The sequence below is a fragment of the Podarcis liolepis genome (genome assembly GCF_965112155.1).
Source record: "Podarcis liolepis genome assembly, chromosome: 13".
Taxonomy (NCBI): Eukaryota; Metazoa; Chordata; class Lepidosauria; order Squamata; family Lacertidae; genus Podarcis; species Podarcis liolepis.
The window spans coordinates 19940941-19957994 of NC_139573.1; the positions used below are offsets into that span (position 1 = coordinate 19940941).

The 17054-nt window shown below is 45.4% G+C and overlaps 1 protein-coding gene across 1 annotated transcript in view; it reads left to right on the top strand.

Moving 5' to 3' along the window:
* The first annotated feature begins 5166 nt into the window (after positions 1 to 5166).
* LOC310691773 (scavenger receptor cysteine-rich domain-containing protein DMBT1-like) overlaps positions 5167 to 17054 on the top strand; it is a 40785-nt gene continuing 28897 nt past the window's right edge. The window contains exons 1-5 of the mRNA XM_083471790.1: positions 5167 to 5231; positions 6209 to 6556; positions 7787 to 8128; positions 10762 to 11109; positions 14058 to 14363. Of these exons, the coding sequence (XP_083327916.1) occupies positions 6211 to 6556; positions 7787 to 8128; positions 10762 to 11109; positions 14058 to 14363 (1342 nt within the window). The 5' untranslated portion in view covers positions 5167 to 5231; positions 6209 to 6210. The remainder of the gene's footprint in view (positions 5232 to 6208; positions 6557 to 7786; positions 8129 to 10761; positions 11110 to 14057; positions 14364 to 17054) is intronic.

The window sequence follows — 17054 nt, forward strand, 5'->3', positions numbered from 1 at the left end:
GTGGTCTATTCCAACTCTATGATTCTATGATTCTATTCTAAGTAGATAAATGGGTACTGCTGTGGCAGGTAGGTAAATGGTGTTTCCGTGCACTCTGGTTTCCGTCACTGTGTCCTGTTGCGCCAAAAGTGGTTTAGTCATTCTGGCCACATGACCCGGAAAGCTCTCTGTGGACAAACACCGTCTCCCTTGGCCTGAAAGTGAGATGAGTTCCAGAACCCCATAGTCACCTTTGACTGGACTTAATCCAGGGTTCCTTTACCTTTACTGGCTAAGTCAACTTTGGGCTTGGCATGTTCTTGGAACCAGGCTACTGGAAGGATGATATCTTCTTCAAAGTTCCAAGAGCTCACAAACTCATCAGCTGCTTTGTTCTGTGACTGGATACACTAAGATTCAGGTAGCCGTGTTGGTCTGACGCAGTCGAAATATATATAATTGAAGAAGTGTGCATGCACACGAAAGCTTATACCAAGAACAAACTTAGTTGGTCTCTAAGGTGCTACTGGACAATTTTAATTTATATATATATATTTGGATACACTAAGTCACTTAAGTAACTTGGTGTGGTAACTAGGTGATTCTGCACATCCTGGAAAAGTATACCTTGGAGGTTTAACATGAGACAGAATCCAGATCCACTCCCCACCCCACCCCAGCTTCAAAATATTAAAGTGAGATTCAGTCTCAATCACCATAGCAGTGCTCCTAAGGATCCAATAATCTGCTTGAGAAGGCATCAGAAAACGCATGTTCACATAGTCCAGGCTAAACACTCACAACATGAAAAATATGTCCCTTTGTGGGTTCCTTTTTCTTGCATGCAGTGACTGCACACTGATAAGAGAAGTTTTTGTCATGTGGTGCTGGTTGGTTAAAAAAGTAACCCATCCCCTCAGATCAAAGGAAACGATATATGATAGGAAACAGCTATGCTGCAGGCGGGTGTGATAGTTCAGATGCCGCAGCCTCCAGAGGAGATCTTCCTTCATGAGGCATTAGAAAAGGACACACCTGGCTACTGGGCTGAATGGTCTTTCAGCATGAAGTTCTCTTTCAGCATTTTCTTCCTGGGTTAGTATCACTGATGATCAGTGCAGTGGCTGGGTGGGAGGACCAGAGACCCAGCTTTGGTTCCTGCTGTTCAGATACCTTCTTATTAATAGAATCCTCTCCCTTCCAGAATGGTGGCTGCCTGGTCAGAGACGAGTACTTGGAGTTGAGTATCAGCAGACAAGAGAATATTAATTTGGGAGGGTAGTGGGATGGGAGAAAACAGGAGCTCTGTGCCATGGCCTCCCTTTCTTCCAAGGCTGTTTTTCTGACATCACTGGTTCTGCAGCTCCACCGAGCTTTCCCTCTGCTCAACCTTTATAGGTTTGGCATCTCAGTCGGTTCCTGCCAGAGCAGATGCTTGCTTCCAAACACAGTTCTGAGTGCTTACTTCCTTCTAAATTTTGTGCCATTGCTACCATACCTAGGGGAAAGGAATGAAGAGGGCCGTTCCAGTGGAGGTTGAAAGCAAATGGAGCATTTTAGGGCCTCTTTCCACAGTCTCTCCCAGGCTCTACACTCTTGTGGAGAGAGGGAACTCTTATCTAGTTTCAGCTCTGATTAGTCTTTGTATATTTGCAACTTAACACCATAGAGCACCCAAAATGAGTGTTGGGTATTCTCCAGCTTTTGCATTCTTTGTTCTCCTGAGATTTCCAACCCTGGCTGAAGGTTTCTTCCAGTTTTCCAGCCAGAGCTGGGAAGGAGCACATTCTAAAGAGTTGATAGACAGGAGCAGCAGCAAGGAAGAGAAAGTGGGGAGACTCTTTATGTGGGTCAGGAACTGAACCAGGAGGGTGACATTGTTCATATTTGACATCAATTCCATGACTTATGTAGGCAAACCCAAGTAAAATATAGACCACTGTTTCTCAAATGATGGGCTGGGTGCCCTCTGTGGGCTTTAGGCTGATTTCAGACATGCCTTGGTCCCCAGTGACTCTTCAATCCCCAACAGCTCGCCCTTTGCCATGTATGAGGTTCTGCTGTCTGTGTTCATAATATTGTACAACTACTGATTATGGTAAACTTTAATGTGATGGTATGTATTGTGCAAAATGTATATTAGGTCAGTTAGGGGGAAATTGTGTGGTGTGATGTTGGAAGTGAGTGGTGATTGGATAGGAGTTTTGAAAGAGAGTTGAATACTGGGGGGGGGCATATTATTTAAGTCTGTTATTATGGTATGTATTTTTTTACTTTAGGATGCAGGTGGCACTGTGGTTTAAACCACAGAGCCTAGGATTTGCTGATCAGAAGGTTGGCGGTTCAAATCTCTGCGAAGTGGCGAGCTCCCGTTGCTCAGTCCCTGCTCCTGCCAACCTAGCAGTTCAAAAACACATCAAAGTGCAAGTAGATAAATAGGTAGCACTCTGGCGGGAGGGTAATTGGCTTAGCCATGCTGGCCACATGACCCGGAAGCTGTATGTCGGCTCCCTTGGCCAATAAAACCAGATGAGCGCCGCAACCCCAGAGTCGGCCACAACTGGACCTAATACTCAGGGGTCCCTTTTACCTTTACTCTTATCCTTTGCTTTTATATTGTAGACCACCCTGTGATCTTCAGATGAAGGGTGGTATATAATTTTAATTAATAATCATAATCATAGTAATAATAATTGACCAGCCGTGCTAGAGGTAGTCATCATTCAGGAGCTTTGTATATCCAGTGACAGTGAAAATATAAAGCACCTAGCAGTAACCCAGCTGTGGACTGTACCCCTTAGAGAAAAGATGATACAGGAGAGTTGAGTTGAATCAGTGGGTGGTTCTGGCCTGAGTATGGCAATCTCAAAGATACCAGCTGAAACCACAGGAACATTGACAGTATAGATGACACAGTTTCCTCAAGCCTAGTTGAGGTGAGGGTGAGTGATTTTCCTAGAAACTGCAGCCAGGGAGGAAAAGTTTATTGTAGTTTCCACAGAAGCCCTGTCCAATAAAAATACACAAACACACACACACACACACACACACACACACACACACACACCAGTGTTCAAAAAGATAAAACACTTTCCCGAATCCTAGTTGCTTTTTAAACTGTTATTTGATTTGTTTTCCAACCAAGTGGTACATAAATTTTATGAAATGCTACATTTTACTAAGTCATAAAAACCCGACCATCAGTGGATGGTGGCTTTCCATATGATCCTTTTTCTTTCAAATATGGAAGTTGGCAGCACAACAGACATGGTAAATGGGTCTCCCCTAACCTGTGTCTTAGCTCCTGCTTGGAAACAGGAGCGGCATTTAGTCATAGAAATGACATCAATGATAAAGTTATTTGGCATACCTCCCACTGACACCATCAGCATGGCATTTATGATAAAAAGTGGGGTGCAATGCCTAAGGGGTTGAAGGAGACAATGCAGCTTTTCCGAGCACAGCAGCTTTTCCGAGCCAACACTGAAAGATTGTGGTTTAGTCCAAAATTTATTTTTGGAGCCATCAAAGGGAATGCTATCCACCTTTCCAGTTCTGCGTGAACCCAGCACTTATTCCTGACAATCTGCCACCTAAATTGGAGATATAGCTCCAAAAATAGCACCCTCCCTCTTGAGCTGAAAAATGAAGCTGCCCAGTACTCAGTCTCTATTGAGGAAAATTAAAAGAATGAAGACTTCTCCATCAAAGGGCTAATCATTTAGGGAAAATCCAGACTGGAAGACTTTGGAATAAATGAGTCCAGTGCTCTTTTTTTTTTTTAAGGGGGTACCCAAAGGTACGCAGTACTGGCACCTGTGTTATTATTGTTGTTACAAAGTGTGGTGCTTAGTATAACAACTTCATGGTGAGTACCAGCACCTATTTTTCGGGGGGTGGGGTGGGGAGGACTGAATAGTTCAATCTAGTGAAGATAACCATTTTGGTTAGAGCTAGTCTATCCATTAGAGTGAAATCTTCCGGTTTTCATCTCATAATATCCTTGCTGGTTGTCCCCCACAGTTTTTAAAAATTGCACTTAAGGAATCTAATTAAGTCTCACTGGAAGTATATGTTTTATACCCAGGTTGAGTGTATGCAACCAGTGGAGGGGAAAAGTCTGGATTATCATTGCAAAGAGTCACATGCAGGACCAGAAGGATTTTTTTCTTGTTGTTGTTTCTTCTTCCTCTTTTGTTTGTTTGTTTTTCCAATTTTCCCCCAAACAAACAAACAAACAAAAAGATATTTTCCGGCCAGCAAGACAGTTGTCACTGTTGAATGGTTTCTTTAAATTTGAAGGTTCATTATTGTTCCACAAGATGTGTATGTCTTTAAGGGCCAGAGCAAATAACGTGACCTAGTTTTACAGCTGTGAAGCAGTATAGCAGGTGCTGTTAAGTTGTGTTAATTAAGCTGTGTCAGCAATTGGGTATAGTATATAAAGAGCAGCACCTAGCTCTCTCAGTACCCTGGTGGTTGAGTCATGCTTATTGCTATATTATAATGTAGGAGGAGTTTTTGGTTTTGTTATTAAAACCTAGCAAAAGTTGTTTTGAGTTCCTTGTAATGTGTGGTCTCCCCAGCAAGCTCTCTGCAGTGCAACTACCGTATTTTTCGCCCTATAGGACACACTTTTCCCCCTCCAAAAATGAAGGGGAAATGTGTGTGCGTCCTATGGGGCAAATAAATTTTTTTTATTCATTTCCCCCCCAAAAAACGAGGTGTGTCCTATGGGCCACTGTGCCTTATAGGGCGAAAAATACGGTAATCTGCAAATAGCCAACAGTCACGGACCTTTATCCTCCACTTTTTCTTTCCTGATGCTATTTTAAAAATTGTTAAAGGTGGGAAGAAATCTCATCTGACTTGCTAACTGGTTCTCTGAACTTGGGTTTGCCCAGGTGTGGTGCTGGACTCATCTACTGCAGAAGTGGGACAGCTGGAGATTAGGCTGGTGTATGGTACAAGTCATTGCAATGGAATGGTTGAATTTCTCCATAATGGCCAGTGGGGCACCATTTGTGATGACGACTGGGGCATCGAGGAAGCCACAGTTGTCTGCCGACAGCTAAGATGTGGACCTGCAATATCAGCCACACTTGAAGCACAATTTTGGGGGGGGACTGGACCCATCTGGCTGGATGAGGTCCGATGCTCAGGGACAGAATCAGAACTCAGTCTGTGTCCTGCAAGCAACTGGGGAGAGCATGACTGCACACATGAGGAAGATGCTGGTGTTGTCTGCTCAGGTAAGTTGATCACTTATGTCAAGCCCTGTTTTGTTTGCTTTTTACATTGTCATGTGCATTATCATGTACATTAGAGTTGCCAGTTGACCAGAAAATGTATCCTGAATGAATCCTGTGCCTTTTAGGCCAGCCTGATATGCAAGATCTTGCAAGTGAAGCTTTTCATTGGCTGGAAAGAAGCATAATTACCTCACAATGCCTACCTGACCAATTGCTTTTAAAACCCCAAATCAGAGACCAGTAATAAAATTGTCACTCCCAGATGTGACCAAGTCTTCCCAAGATTAATTTACTAGCTACTTTCTAGATGGTGATTTTTTTTCTTTTGGAAGTATTGTTTACAGGTAAAAGGAGAATGAGGGGACAGCTGGCTCTCTGAAGTCGTAAATAAATACAAGCACTGTGCAAGCCCTGCCCACTGATGCAGTTGGAGTCTAGGCTTGGCAATCCAAATTCAGATTCTGAACTCCAAATCTTCAGGACTGCCATTCACTTCCATTCACTCTTTTGGTCATAACTTTTGTTTTTACACTTCTGAGCATTAAATTTGGAGAAACTGTAGTTCTTCAATATGGAATTAACCCCAAGAACAGTCAGAAACAGCCCCAGGGTTGATGTTTTGTTTTTTTTAAAAAAAAATAGTTTTCATTAAAGATGTTCTTGTGTTACAAAACAAACAAATAAACAAGGAAAAGTACATATTGCATCTCTGTTTTGATTCATATTTACTCCCTTAAATCAAATATAAAAAACATTACTGCTTTTCCCCTAGCCTCTCTTCCACTTTTCCAAGTCACCCCTTCAATCTGCCTGAATTCTCAAAGCAAAAAGCCTGCCTCACAGGAAGAAGGACTATAATTAGCCTTATGGCTTGTCCCTTTATCTTATCCACTGTCCTGCTTTCAAAATGATCATGCAGAAGAGAACTACATCTTGTCTCATGTGCTACCTCACTCTCTGGAATTTGCTTTCCTCAGGCATGACGTTAGATTCAGATGCTGAAGACTCAAGTCGGGTGGAAATCAGGCTGGTGAATGGTTCAAATCACTGCAGGGGAAGAGTTGAATTGCTGTATAACGGCCAGTGGGGCACAGTATGCAGTCACTACTGGGGCCTTGAGGATGCCAGAGTTGTATGCCGGCAGCTGGGCTGCGGTGCTGTAAAATCAGCCCTACAGGCTGCCGAATTTGGAAGAGGCACTGGCCCTATATGGCTGGATGATGTCAGATGCACAGGGACAGAATCAACTCTCAGTCAATGCCCCAAAATGCCATGGGGAGAACATGACTGCAAGCATGAGCAGGATGCAGGTGTTGTGTGCTCAGGTGAGTTCATAAACTATGAACTGATCCTACATGTTTGTTGGTTTTCACATTATCAGGATTTATTTCAAATATTTACAGCCTGCTCTTCATGGCTAAGAAGGCATCTCAAAGCAGATTACAATTCTGAAAAACAAAGGAAAAACCCAACATTAGTCATAATAAAGCATAATAGGGAAAGTGAAACCATAGAATACTTTAAAAGATTTTTAAAAAAACCATAACAAGTCAAAACAAAAGAAACATTCTATGTGTATGTGTACATATGTCAGGAAATCCTCCAATCATTTTGAAACAAGGTAACAGATGCTTATTTTATTATTTCTTTAAAATATATTTTCACACATACTGATTCCAAAATGGTGCTTATTCCAAAGTAAACATGCTTATTGGCAGAAAAATAAACTTCGGCCTCCACCAGACAGTCCCTGGATTTTTCAGGTTGGATTCAACCACATACTGGCAAATTCAGGCTGTGAAATTAAATCTGAGTGGGAGAGATTGTGCCACAACCCCCCCCCTCCGCCAAAGATCAGACTTTTTGCCATAAGGAGAATAATGGAAGAATACACTGGGTAGTTTGAGATGTCATCCAGCTTTCCCTCAAACCAATCAGCATCACTGCTCAATAAACAAGTCCGTCAACCCAATCAGGGTTGGAAAACTGCCATTTGCTTGTTTTGTTCTTCTTGCATATCAGGAATGTAGAAGCAGATGTAAAGCATGGAATAGCAGGGGCGGGGTGGGTGAGTGGAGAGAAACACTGTGTGATTCACAACTGATTGCACAACTGACTGGCAGATGTATGTCCATGGTCCGAAATTACCAAGCTTCCCTAGTGATAAATATGGTTCTTTGGCGTATGAAAGACCTTTAAACAGTTTGACTTCTTTTTCTCCCACTCAGTCCTGCAGGTACATAAGCATGGAGGAATGGCTCCACCAACAGACTTCAGCCAGGATAGCTCATTGGAACCTCCACAGTCAGAGGCAGGATACTGGGCATTTAAGACAAAGAATATAGGATGGTCACCACTGCTATGTGGGGCTTGTGAGCAGCTAATGGCATCTAGAGGCTGTGGGTGGTCTTAACTGGCTGATCTTATCCAGCAAGATAGTAGTTATGCCCTTTTAAGCTATCCACTTTTTCTATCGTGATGCTACTTTCAACATAATTGCGCAAAGGACAACTTACCACTCCTCTTACCCACTATCCTGAATTTGCTTCACCCAGGTCTGAAGGATTCAACAGATATTGCAGGTTTAGGTCCTGTGGAAATCAGGCTGGTGGAAGGTCAAAGTCGCTGCAGTGGAAAGGTTGAAATTTTCCTTAATGGTCAATGGAACATTGTTTGTGACGATGGCATGGATATTGAGAAAGCCAGTGCTATATGCCAACAGCTAGACTGTGGAGATGTAATCCTCGCTACAAAGGAGGAACGATGGAGAAAAGGAACTGACTTTATCACACTAAGAGACAGCATTTGCGCAGGAACAGAATCAGCCATCCATCAGTGCCAAGGAAGGCTTTCAAAAATCTCAGACCCATGTCAATATACTGTTCTTGTGTGTTCAGGTAAGTTAATAAACTAAGGCTTGATCTGCACTTTCCCAGTCCCTGAAGGCAGCCAGTGCCAGTGCTTTGGCAGACGTGTTCCTATTCTCACAACACAGACCATAATTGTTGCGTGGCGAGTTCCCACCTCCCACCAGAAGAAATAAAGACACAAGATACCATAGGTTAAGGTAATGGGCAAAAATTGGCCAAAACTTTGATTGCAGGAAATGAGCGATATTGGCCTAGGCATTGGTCCTATCAACTATCCGGCTTCAGGCTGTATGCCTGAGAGGCCAGGAAGGGTTAACACCAGCAGGAGGAGCCCTGCTGATGCACATCAACTAGGCACTCCCCTGGGGTCACCGCTCAGGGGCGTGCCTTGGGCCCTGGCCTGCCTAGGCTTCGGACGGGGCCATGCCCCCGGAGTCCTTTACCGGACTACCCTTCACAACCAGGGAAGATGATGGCATTCCTCCCCCCCCCCATCCATCTACATAACAATACCCTGACCAATGCCTCACCGCCACTCGAGCAAAAGCTCGCAGCCAATACCCTCAAACCTGCAACCAATCCCTAATCCCCGCAGAAATGTCAGCCAGCCAAACATCGTTCCCCTCATTGGAAAGATGTACACCATCCCCATGGTAGAAGGTCTCCTTGCTGAATCGAATGTTTGGGTGGTCAATGACCCGCCCCCCAGCGACACCACTCTACGAGCCACCAAGCATTCCAGTATTTTTCTGGACTTGTTAATAGCAATAGGACATTTGCAATCTCTCCATTTGCGCCTTTCTAACAGGGAAGACTAACTTTGGGTAAGTATTTTTCAATTTGTCAAAATCATTGTAAATATTCCACATTATGTCCACGCCCTTCCTGTAAGCCACACCCCCTGAGCCAGCCAATAGGCTGGCCAGGGCATGATGCGGCAGAGGATTCCCCTCCCTAGGGTCGGAAGTGGCTTTGTCAAAAATCATACAAAATCACATGACTTGGAGACATATAGAGGGGGAAGAGACTGAGGGCACAGAATTGTCCTTTATGGCAGGGCTGCCATCTTGCCCTCAGGATCATGGGTGCCCACCGCCGCAACATGCCTTCATGTTGTGTGTGTAATGTCACATGCAAGACTCGCAATGTTTCACCACGTTTTTGGAGAGCTGCTCCTCCAAAAAAGTGCTGCAAGGTTGTGCATCATGTGTGATGCACACCTGTCTTCTGGCGGATCCTCTTCCTCCTCTCTGCCACCAGCAAGGTACCCTTTTTCGTGGGGAGGGGCTCAGATGCCTCCGCGTCTGAGGCCACCCCCCCTCCTGGAAAAGGGTGACTCGCTGACTGGCTGCGGAGGGCAGAGCTGAAAGACTTGTCTCGGAGGCGTTGCTGCAGAGGCTGGATGGCTGCCCCTGTCCGGCTTTGTTCATTGACTTTGTGGGTGCCCAGCCTCCCACCCCCATCCCTGGAGTTGGCGCCTATATGGTGTTTTAGGGGAAACAGGGAGCCAGCAAGACTGCAGGCTAAACTTCTCATGGAAAGTTCTCATGGAATATGGTTGAAGAAGAGAGATCTGACAAATAATGAAGCTAGAGATCTAAGAGGGAAGAACCACCATGAATTGCCATTCTTGAATGAAGCACTTGCAGAAAACATTTCTTGGCCTTCTGTAACCTGCTGGGGCAAGAGTACAGCTATCCAACCTGTAACTAAACACACTATGATTACTTATATACTAAGTGATGTAGTGATGAAAGGTGTGGGGTTTTTTGTTGGTTTTGTTTTTAACTATTGGTCTGCTGTGTGTAGTGTATATAGCAAAAGGCTATATTTTTTGAGTTTGCTATGGATATACCATATTTTTCGCTCTATAGGACACACCAGATGATAAGATGCACCTAGTTTGGGGGGAGGAAAACAAGAAAAAAATATATTTTGAATCCCAGAAGCCAGAACAGCAAGAGGGATCTGGCTTCTGGGATACTGTGTGGCTGTTCTGGCTTCTGGGATAACTGTGCCAAGCCTCTTCAGGGCAGCGGGATGAAGTCTCCCCCTGCCCAAAGAGGCTGCGCACGGCTAAGGCAGAAGCCAGGGCAGGCGCGTCGCTGAAGAGGCGCTGCGCAGTTCTCCCTCTCTGCGCAGCGCCTCTCCTTCACAGAGAGGGAGAACTGCGCAGCGCCCCTTCAAGCGAAGCTAGGGAAGGAACAGAAGGAGACCCTTCTGTTCCTCCTCCGGCTTCGCAGGACAGGTGCCTCTCTACGAAGGCAGGCACATGGCTGAAGGGGCACTGCGCAGTTCTCCCTCTCTGCACAGTGACTTTCCTGCGAAAGGAAAAAAGTGCGTCTTATGGAGCAAAAAATGCAGTATTTCTATGTCATTTTTTTCTGCCTAAAAGCCTTCTAAACAGCTCACAAAACGATATTTTTAAAAAATCCACTAAAGAGGATGGGATGGGCTCCCAGTTTCATGCACTGACTGATTGGATGCTGCTGGAGATTTTAAAAAAGCATGGACATTGGTCTGATCCAGCAACACAGTGGTCACTCCCCTTTTTCTCACCCACATTTTATATCCTGTTGCTACTTTCAGAATGGTTATACATAGGATGAATGTCTGTAATCCCATTTCCTCACCCACTCTCTGGCATTTGCTTGACCCAGGTGTAGCTTCAGACTCAGATGCTGCAAACTCATCCCAAGTGGAAATCAGGCTGGTGGGAGGCTCAAGTCGCTGCAGTGGAAGGGTTGAAGTGCTCCTTCGTGGCCAGTGGGGCACTGTATGTGGTCACGGCTGGGACATGGAGGATGCCAGAGTTGTATGCCGGCAGTTGGGTTGCGGAGATGCAAGATCAGCCCTACAGAATGCAGAATTTGGAAGAGGCACTGGCCCCATCTGGCTGAATGATGTCCGATGCACAGGGACAGAATCAACTCTCGGTCAATGCCCAGTGAGGTCTTGGGGGGCACTGAAGTGCAGTGATCGAAATGCTGCTGCGGTTGTATGCTCAAGTAAGTTCATTATCTGCATTACTCTCTAATAAGAAGCCTTGGGAAGAAGTACCGTATTTTTCGCTCTATAAGACGCACTTTTCCCCTCCTAAAAAGTAAGGGGAAATGTGTGTGCATCTTATGGAGCGAATGCAGGCGGGAGGCTCTGCTCAGCGCTCCCTTTAAAGAGCTGCGTGGAGCGTGCGTGCAGCTCTTGGGGGCTTTTCCCTGAGGAGTGAGGGCGGCTGCCCTTCTCCCTCCTCGGGGAAAAGCCCCCAAGAGCCGCACACACACTCCAAGTGCTCTTTAAAGGGAGCGTGGCTCTTGGGGGAGCCTTCATCCCACTACCCGGGAGAAGCTGTGCGTGGCTATCCCATAAACCAGGACAGCAAGAGGGACCGCTGCGCAGCTACCCCTCTTGCTGTCCTGGCTCCTGGCTTAGCCTCTTGAGGGCAGGGGGTGCCTTCATCCTGCTGCCCTGAAGAGGCTTCGCGCGGCTATCCCAGAAGACAGAACAGCAAGAGGCTATCCCAGAAGCCAGATCCCTCTTGCTGCTGTGGCTTCTGGGATTCAGAATATTTTTTTTCTTGTTTTCCTCCTCCAAAAATTAGGTGCTGCTTATGGTCTGGAGTGTTTTATAGAGTGAAAAATATGGTAATTCCTATCATGGAAAAGGTGCAGGTTCTTGCAGCACTGTTGTCATGGACTGACTCATACCCACCAACTGCCCCGAGCGTAACTGGTGTGGTGGCACTGGGCACAGAGCTTCTGGGGCTGTGCAGCAGATGCCACCACTATTACATCCAATAGAAGGCGAGAAGTTGGGGAGGCGGACTTCAGCCTCACAGGGTGCCACTGAAATTTGAGGCTCCAGGGTATGCAGCTGAGCGGGGAAAAGGAGTGGGACTGGCAAGGCAGGGAGTCAGGCTTGTGGCTGGCTGAAGTGAGCCTTAGTGCAAGGAGCAGGACGACTGCTGCAGGTCTCTCACATCGTATGAGCCCTGGCTCCTCTTGTTGCACTAATTCTCTCTTGGCTGCAATGCACTCCCTAGGAATAAATACCTTTGAACTCAGTGCAACTTTCTGCTGAGTAAACATGTTACACATTACAGTGTGATGGTCTTCCCTGGCACCAATCTCGTCAAGTTTCCCAACAAGCTCTGTAAACAAACTTTTAAAAGGGTTGTTGGGTGGCAAGAGAGCTGGAATTGGGCAAAAACCTCTGACATCATTTCTTGCAGACTTGTAGGTGTCCCTCAGCTTGGTTTTTTGGCTCAGCTACACAGCTGCAAATAAAACGTTTTGAATGTGTTGTAAAGTGCAATATACAGTTGTGACACTAGATGAGCTATAGCAAATTCAATGCATTTTTCAAAACAATTGAAATGGGAGTCTTAAAGTAGTTAGTGGGAGGTAGGGAGTGGGGGGACGACCCTGGATTATATTCCCACATGCTAAGAGTGGAGAATGCTATCCGCAGTGAGGAAGAAATAAGGTAACGATAACTTCCAGATTATTCTAGGCTTTAGTCACAACCTGTTAAATTTTGCCATGTTCCACCCAATCACCCACTTTGTTGATCCACACCTGACCGTAAAGAGTCTGCCCTGTTCCCACCTGTCCCCAGGCTCCACCTAGGGGAAGTTGGAACTCTTTATTTTAATTTACAGTTTCATAAAATATTCCACAACAAAAAGTTACTGAAGCAGTGTCTAATAAAATAAAATAAGATAAAACAAAACAAAACAAAACATTAAAGGTTACAAACCCAGTAAATGGAGACAGTGTGTGGTATTCTACTGCATTTTACTCAGAGTAGATCCACTAACATTAAGATGACTGAGTTAGGCCCATTAATTTCAATGGGTCAACTCTGAGTAAAACTTTATACCACCCTATGAAACCATTTCTAAAATTATACAGTTTTTATTCTCTAAAATGACTGGGTCACGTGCATTGTGGAAAGCCATTTAAGTAAATTTTTTGAAAAGGTGCCAAATATCAAATTGTTAGGTGCTTTTCTGATTTCAGCTGACCCCTTATTCTAGAGGGCTGGAGCTGTAGTACGAAAAGCAGAGCCTCACCGCATTCTAAGCCCACATTTGGAGTATGCTGTGCTCCCCATCTGAGGAGGGCAGTTGCCAGGCAGGGAGATAGGTGTACTCATAGGTAAACTGGTCCCAAGCTGCTACTGGCTTTATATGTTGATGCCCCTTTTTTCATCTGAGAAATGTTGGAGGGTAAGCTGGCTGGATGCAGCTCCTGACAAGTGTTCCCCTTCCCCTGCAGTTTGTCTTCCGACAAGTCATTTTTCTCACTGGACTGTGGTAAAATTATGCAATTACATAAGTTATGCTGCCACTATATTTCCCCACCTCATTCATTTTAGTGCAAAGGAAATACAATGGAATTGGGGAGCAAATGCCACCAATTGCATCTTTTGGGGCTTGAAAGCAACAACAGAGAATATTGATTGTATTTTCTGGATTTATCTCCATTCTTGACATGGGATGAGTCAACAAATATCTGCAATTGCTGCTTCGGTTTCTATTTGAGAGCCAGTGTGGTGTAGTGGTTAAGAGCGGTAGTCTCGTAATCTGGGGAACCGGGTTCGCGTCTCCGCTCCTCCACATGCAGCTGCTGGGTGACCTTGGGCCAGTCACACTTCTCTGAAGTCTCTCAGCCTCACTCACCTCACAGAGTGTTTGTTGTGGAGGAGGAAGGGAAAGGAGAATGTTAGCCGCTTTGAGACTCCTTCGGGTAGTGATAAAGCGGGATATCAAATCCAAACTCCTCTTCTTCTTCTGTTTCTATTTTCATTACAACTGACTAAAATCCCTAAGTGATCTTCCCCTCCACCTGCATGAATCTTAATATGATAATTTACCTCTACTAGCAGCAAGACATGCAAGCATTTCTGTAGGTTCCTTCCCTCGATGTGTTACTATAAGTCTTTTTTGTTCCATCAGAGCTTCGTCTCATAAATGGCTCGAGTAACTGCTCTGGACGGATTGAGGTGTTTCACAACCAGCTGTGGGGATCCGTTTGTGGTGCTGGCTGGGATTTACAGGATGCCAACGTTGTTTGTGGAGAAATGAGCTGTGGAAATGCCTTAAGAGTGCGAGGTGAAGCTTGGTTTGGCCAAGCATCTGGTCCCATTTGGCTGGAGAGAGTTAATTGTACAGGAGAAGAAACATCCTTCTATGATTGCCCCAGAGGTCCCTGGGGAGAGCACAACTGCAGCCACAGCCAGGATGCAAGTGTGGAGTGCTCAGGTAAGGTTCTCTCTTAGGAGTCAGTGAATCCTCTGTAGGGGGAAGTTTGGAAAATCCCAACTATCAAGTTCAAATTATTATTGCAGTATATCCAGTTCTGGGACGCGGGTGGCGCTGTGGGTTAAACCACAGAGCTTGGGGCTTGCTGATCAGAAGGTTGGTGGTTCGAATCCCCGTGACAGGGTGAGCTCCCGTTGCTACGCCCCTGCTCCTGCCAACCTAGCAGTTTGAAAGCACGTCAAAGTGTAAGTAGATAAATAGGTACCGCTCTGGCGGGAAGGTAATCGGCGTTTCCGTGCACTGCTCTGGTTCACCAGAAGCGGCTTAGTCATGCTGGCCACATGACCCAGAAGCTGTATACTGGCTCCCTCGGCCAATAAAGCAAGATGAGCGCCGCAACCCCAGAGTCGGCCACGACTGGACCTAATGGTCAGGGGTCCCTTTGCCTTTACCTTTATATCCAATTCTGCCAAGAAATTGGTGCAAGATACAAGATTTAAATATATGGATATTTAGAAGATGAATACATGCACACTCTTTCACACAGTCGTACTTGTATAGAGAGTTTGTGCACAAGTGTTAAGGGTAATCTGTGAAGAACCCCATACCCTTGGGCATGTCCTGGATCTTTAATTTATGTGATGCCTTTTTGTTCATGAGACCTTCCTTCAAGAGGTTGCTTCACACTTTATTGAAATCCCCTGGACAACATGGAGGCTTCATGAAAGTGAATCACCCTTAGACATGTTAGATATCTTCCTTTGCCTCCTTTCTTTTGCCTGGTATCCCACCTGAAGGAAACATCTTCTGGCACTGAACCATATTACAGATGTTCACATGTTGCATTAAATGAGTGTACACAATACACAACAGTAGAGCTGTAAAAACCAGCAAGTGTGCACTCTTTCACACAATCACTCGCACATGTGTAGAGACAGTTTTACCTGTGATTTCCTCCTGGGGTTGGGTGAGCCTGCTGTTTTGACTTTGGGGGTGAAGGGTTCCCCCAGGGCTGCAGGGGAGGGTGCCTGGGAAAGAGAGAAAGGGCAGGAGAGAAGCCCAGACCATAAAATGGCTGGTGGGCTGAGAGCATCAATGGCACCTTCTGGAGGCAAAATTCCTGGCTAAGCACCCTGACTTTATGAATCCTTTCGTGCATTAATTAGATTTAAGCCTGTTGGTTATATGAGGCTGATTATCGCACAGAAACAACAGATGTGCCTTTCAAAAATTCTAGAACCACCAGAAACCAGATTGGTGAACGGCTCAAGCTTTTGTTCTGGAAGGGTTGAGGTGCTCCACAACCAGCAGTGGAAGACAGTGCGTTCTGTTTTCTGGAATCTGCATGATGCCCAAGTAGTGTGCAGGGAAGTTGGCTGTGGACCTGCTTTGTCAACCGAGAAAGGACCTCACTTCGGAAGAGGACCTGGCCCCTTCTTGTGGAAAGATACATTCTGTTTTGGGACAGAAGCTGCTCTCAGATACTGTCAAAATATTGACATGCCCCATAAAGTAGTTTTTGAAGACTCTTGGGAAGATGTTGGTGTTGTGTGCTCAGGTAATGGGTGTGAATGCATTAAAGGGTGCCATACTGTGGACATAGAAATTGGGTATAAGTTAAATCAGTCTGTCACTTTTGTTGGCAGCATATTGGTATTAGTAGTCATGAGAAGGGAGAAGAAATACAGTCCACAATGCATCTTTCCTTTTTCCCACATCCCTCTCTCCTTTTGTGCTTATGTCTGATGCAAAATCTAATCTTGTAGCTCTTATACTTTCAAAGGGTGGATCTTTGAAATTTAAAGGGTTTTTTTTAATGCAGTGGTGGGGAACAACTGACACACAGGCCATATGCCCTGCAAAGGAGAGTTTCCTTATACAGGCCACATCATACAGGTTTTTGCTTGGAGGGAAACCTGCTAATGGAATCAATAGTTTTTCCTCAAGACTAAATGCTGTGTTTGAAAGATTAGGGGACAAGGAGAAGGGGACGACAGAGGATAAGATGGTTGGACAGTGTTCTCAAAGCTACCAACATGAGTTTGACCAAACTGCGGGAGGCAGTGGAAGACAGGAGTGCCTGGCGTGCTCTGGTCCATGGGGTCACGAAGAGTCGGACATGACTAAACGACTAAAAAACAACTGCACTGTGATTCCTGTGTTGAAAATGGCTCCACAATAGGCCTTGAATAAAAGCCTCTCATTTGGTGTAATAGCAGTCCCCCCCCCCGCCCCCAACAAGGCTAAACAAAGGGCAATTTTGGGGTTGGGCTGCAGCTGAGGAGTGGAGTCATCCTCCTGTCCCCAGGAACTACAGCTTGGAGCTTGAGTGACTATAGAAAAACTTCAGCAGAGAAGGTTAAACCAAATGGTTTGTGTGTAACTGAATTGACATAGAAGAAGAACAGGAGGCACTGCTTCTGGAGTTCCTGCTTGTTGGGTTTTATATTCCAGGCCACATATTTCAGGTTTGAGGTCAGGGACCAGGTCTTGTTGCAAAGACTAGTCTTTGATTAGCTGCGCGGCCTCACTTTTGTATTTGAGCGTGAACAGTCAGCTGTTGCGTGAGTGGTCATCAATCAGAACCAGCGCATATTTGGCTCCGCCCATACTGGTCACGGACATCGGCCCACACAAATCTGCATGTACTAACTGAAAAGCCTTAGTGGTCACCCTCTCAGACCTTGGGTA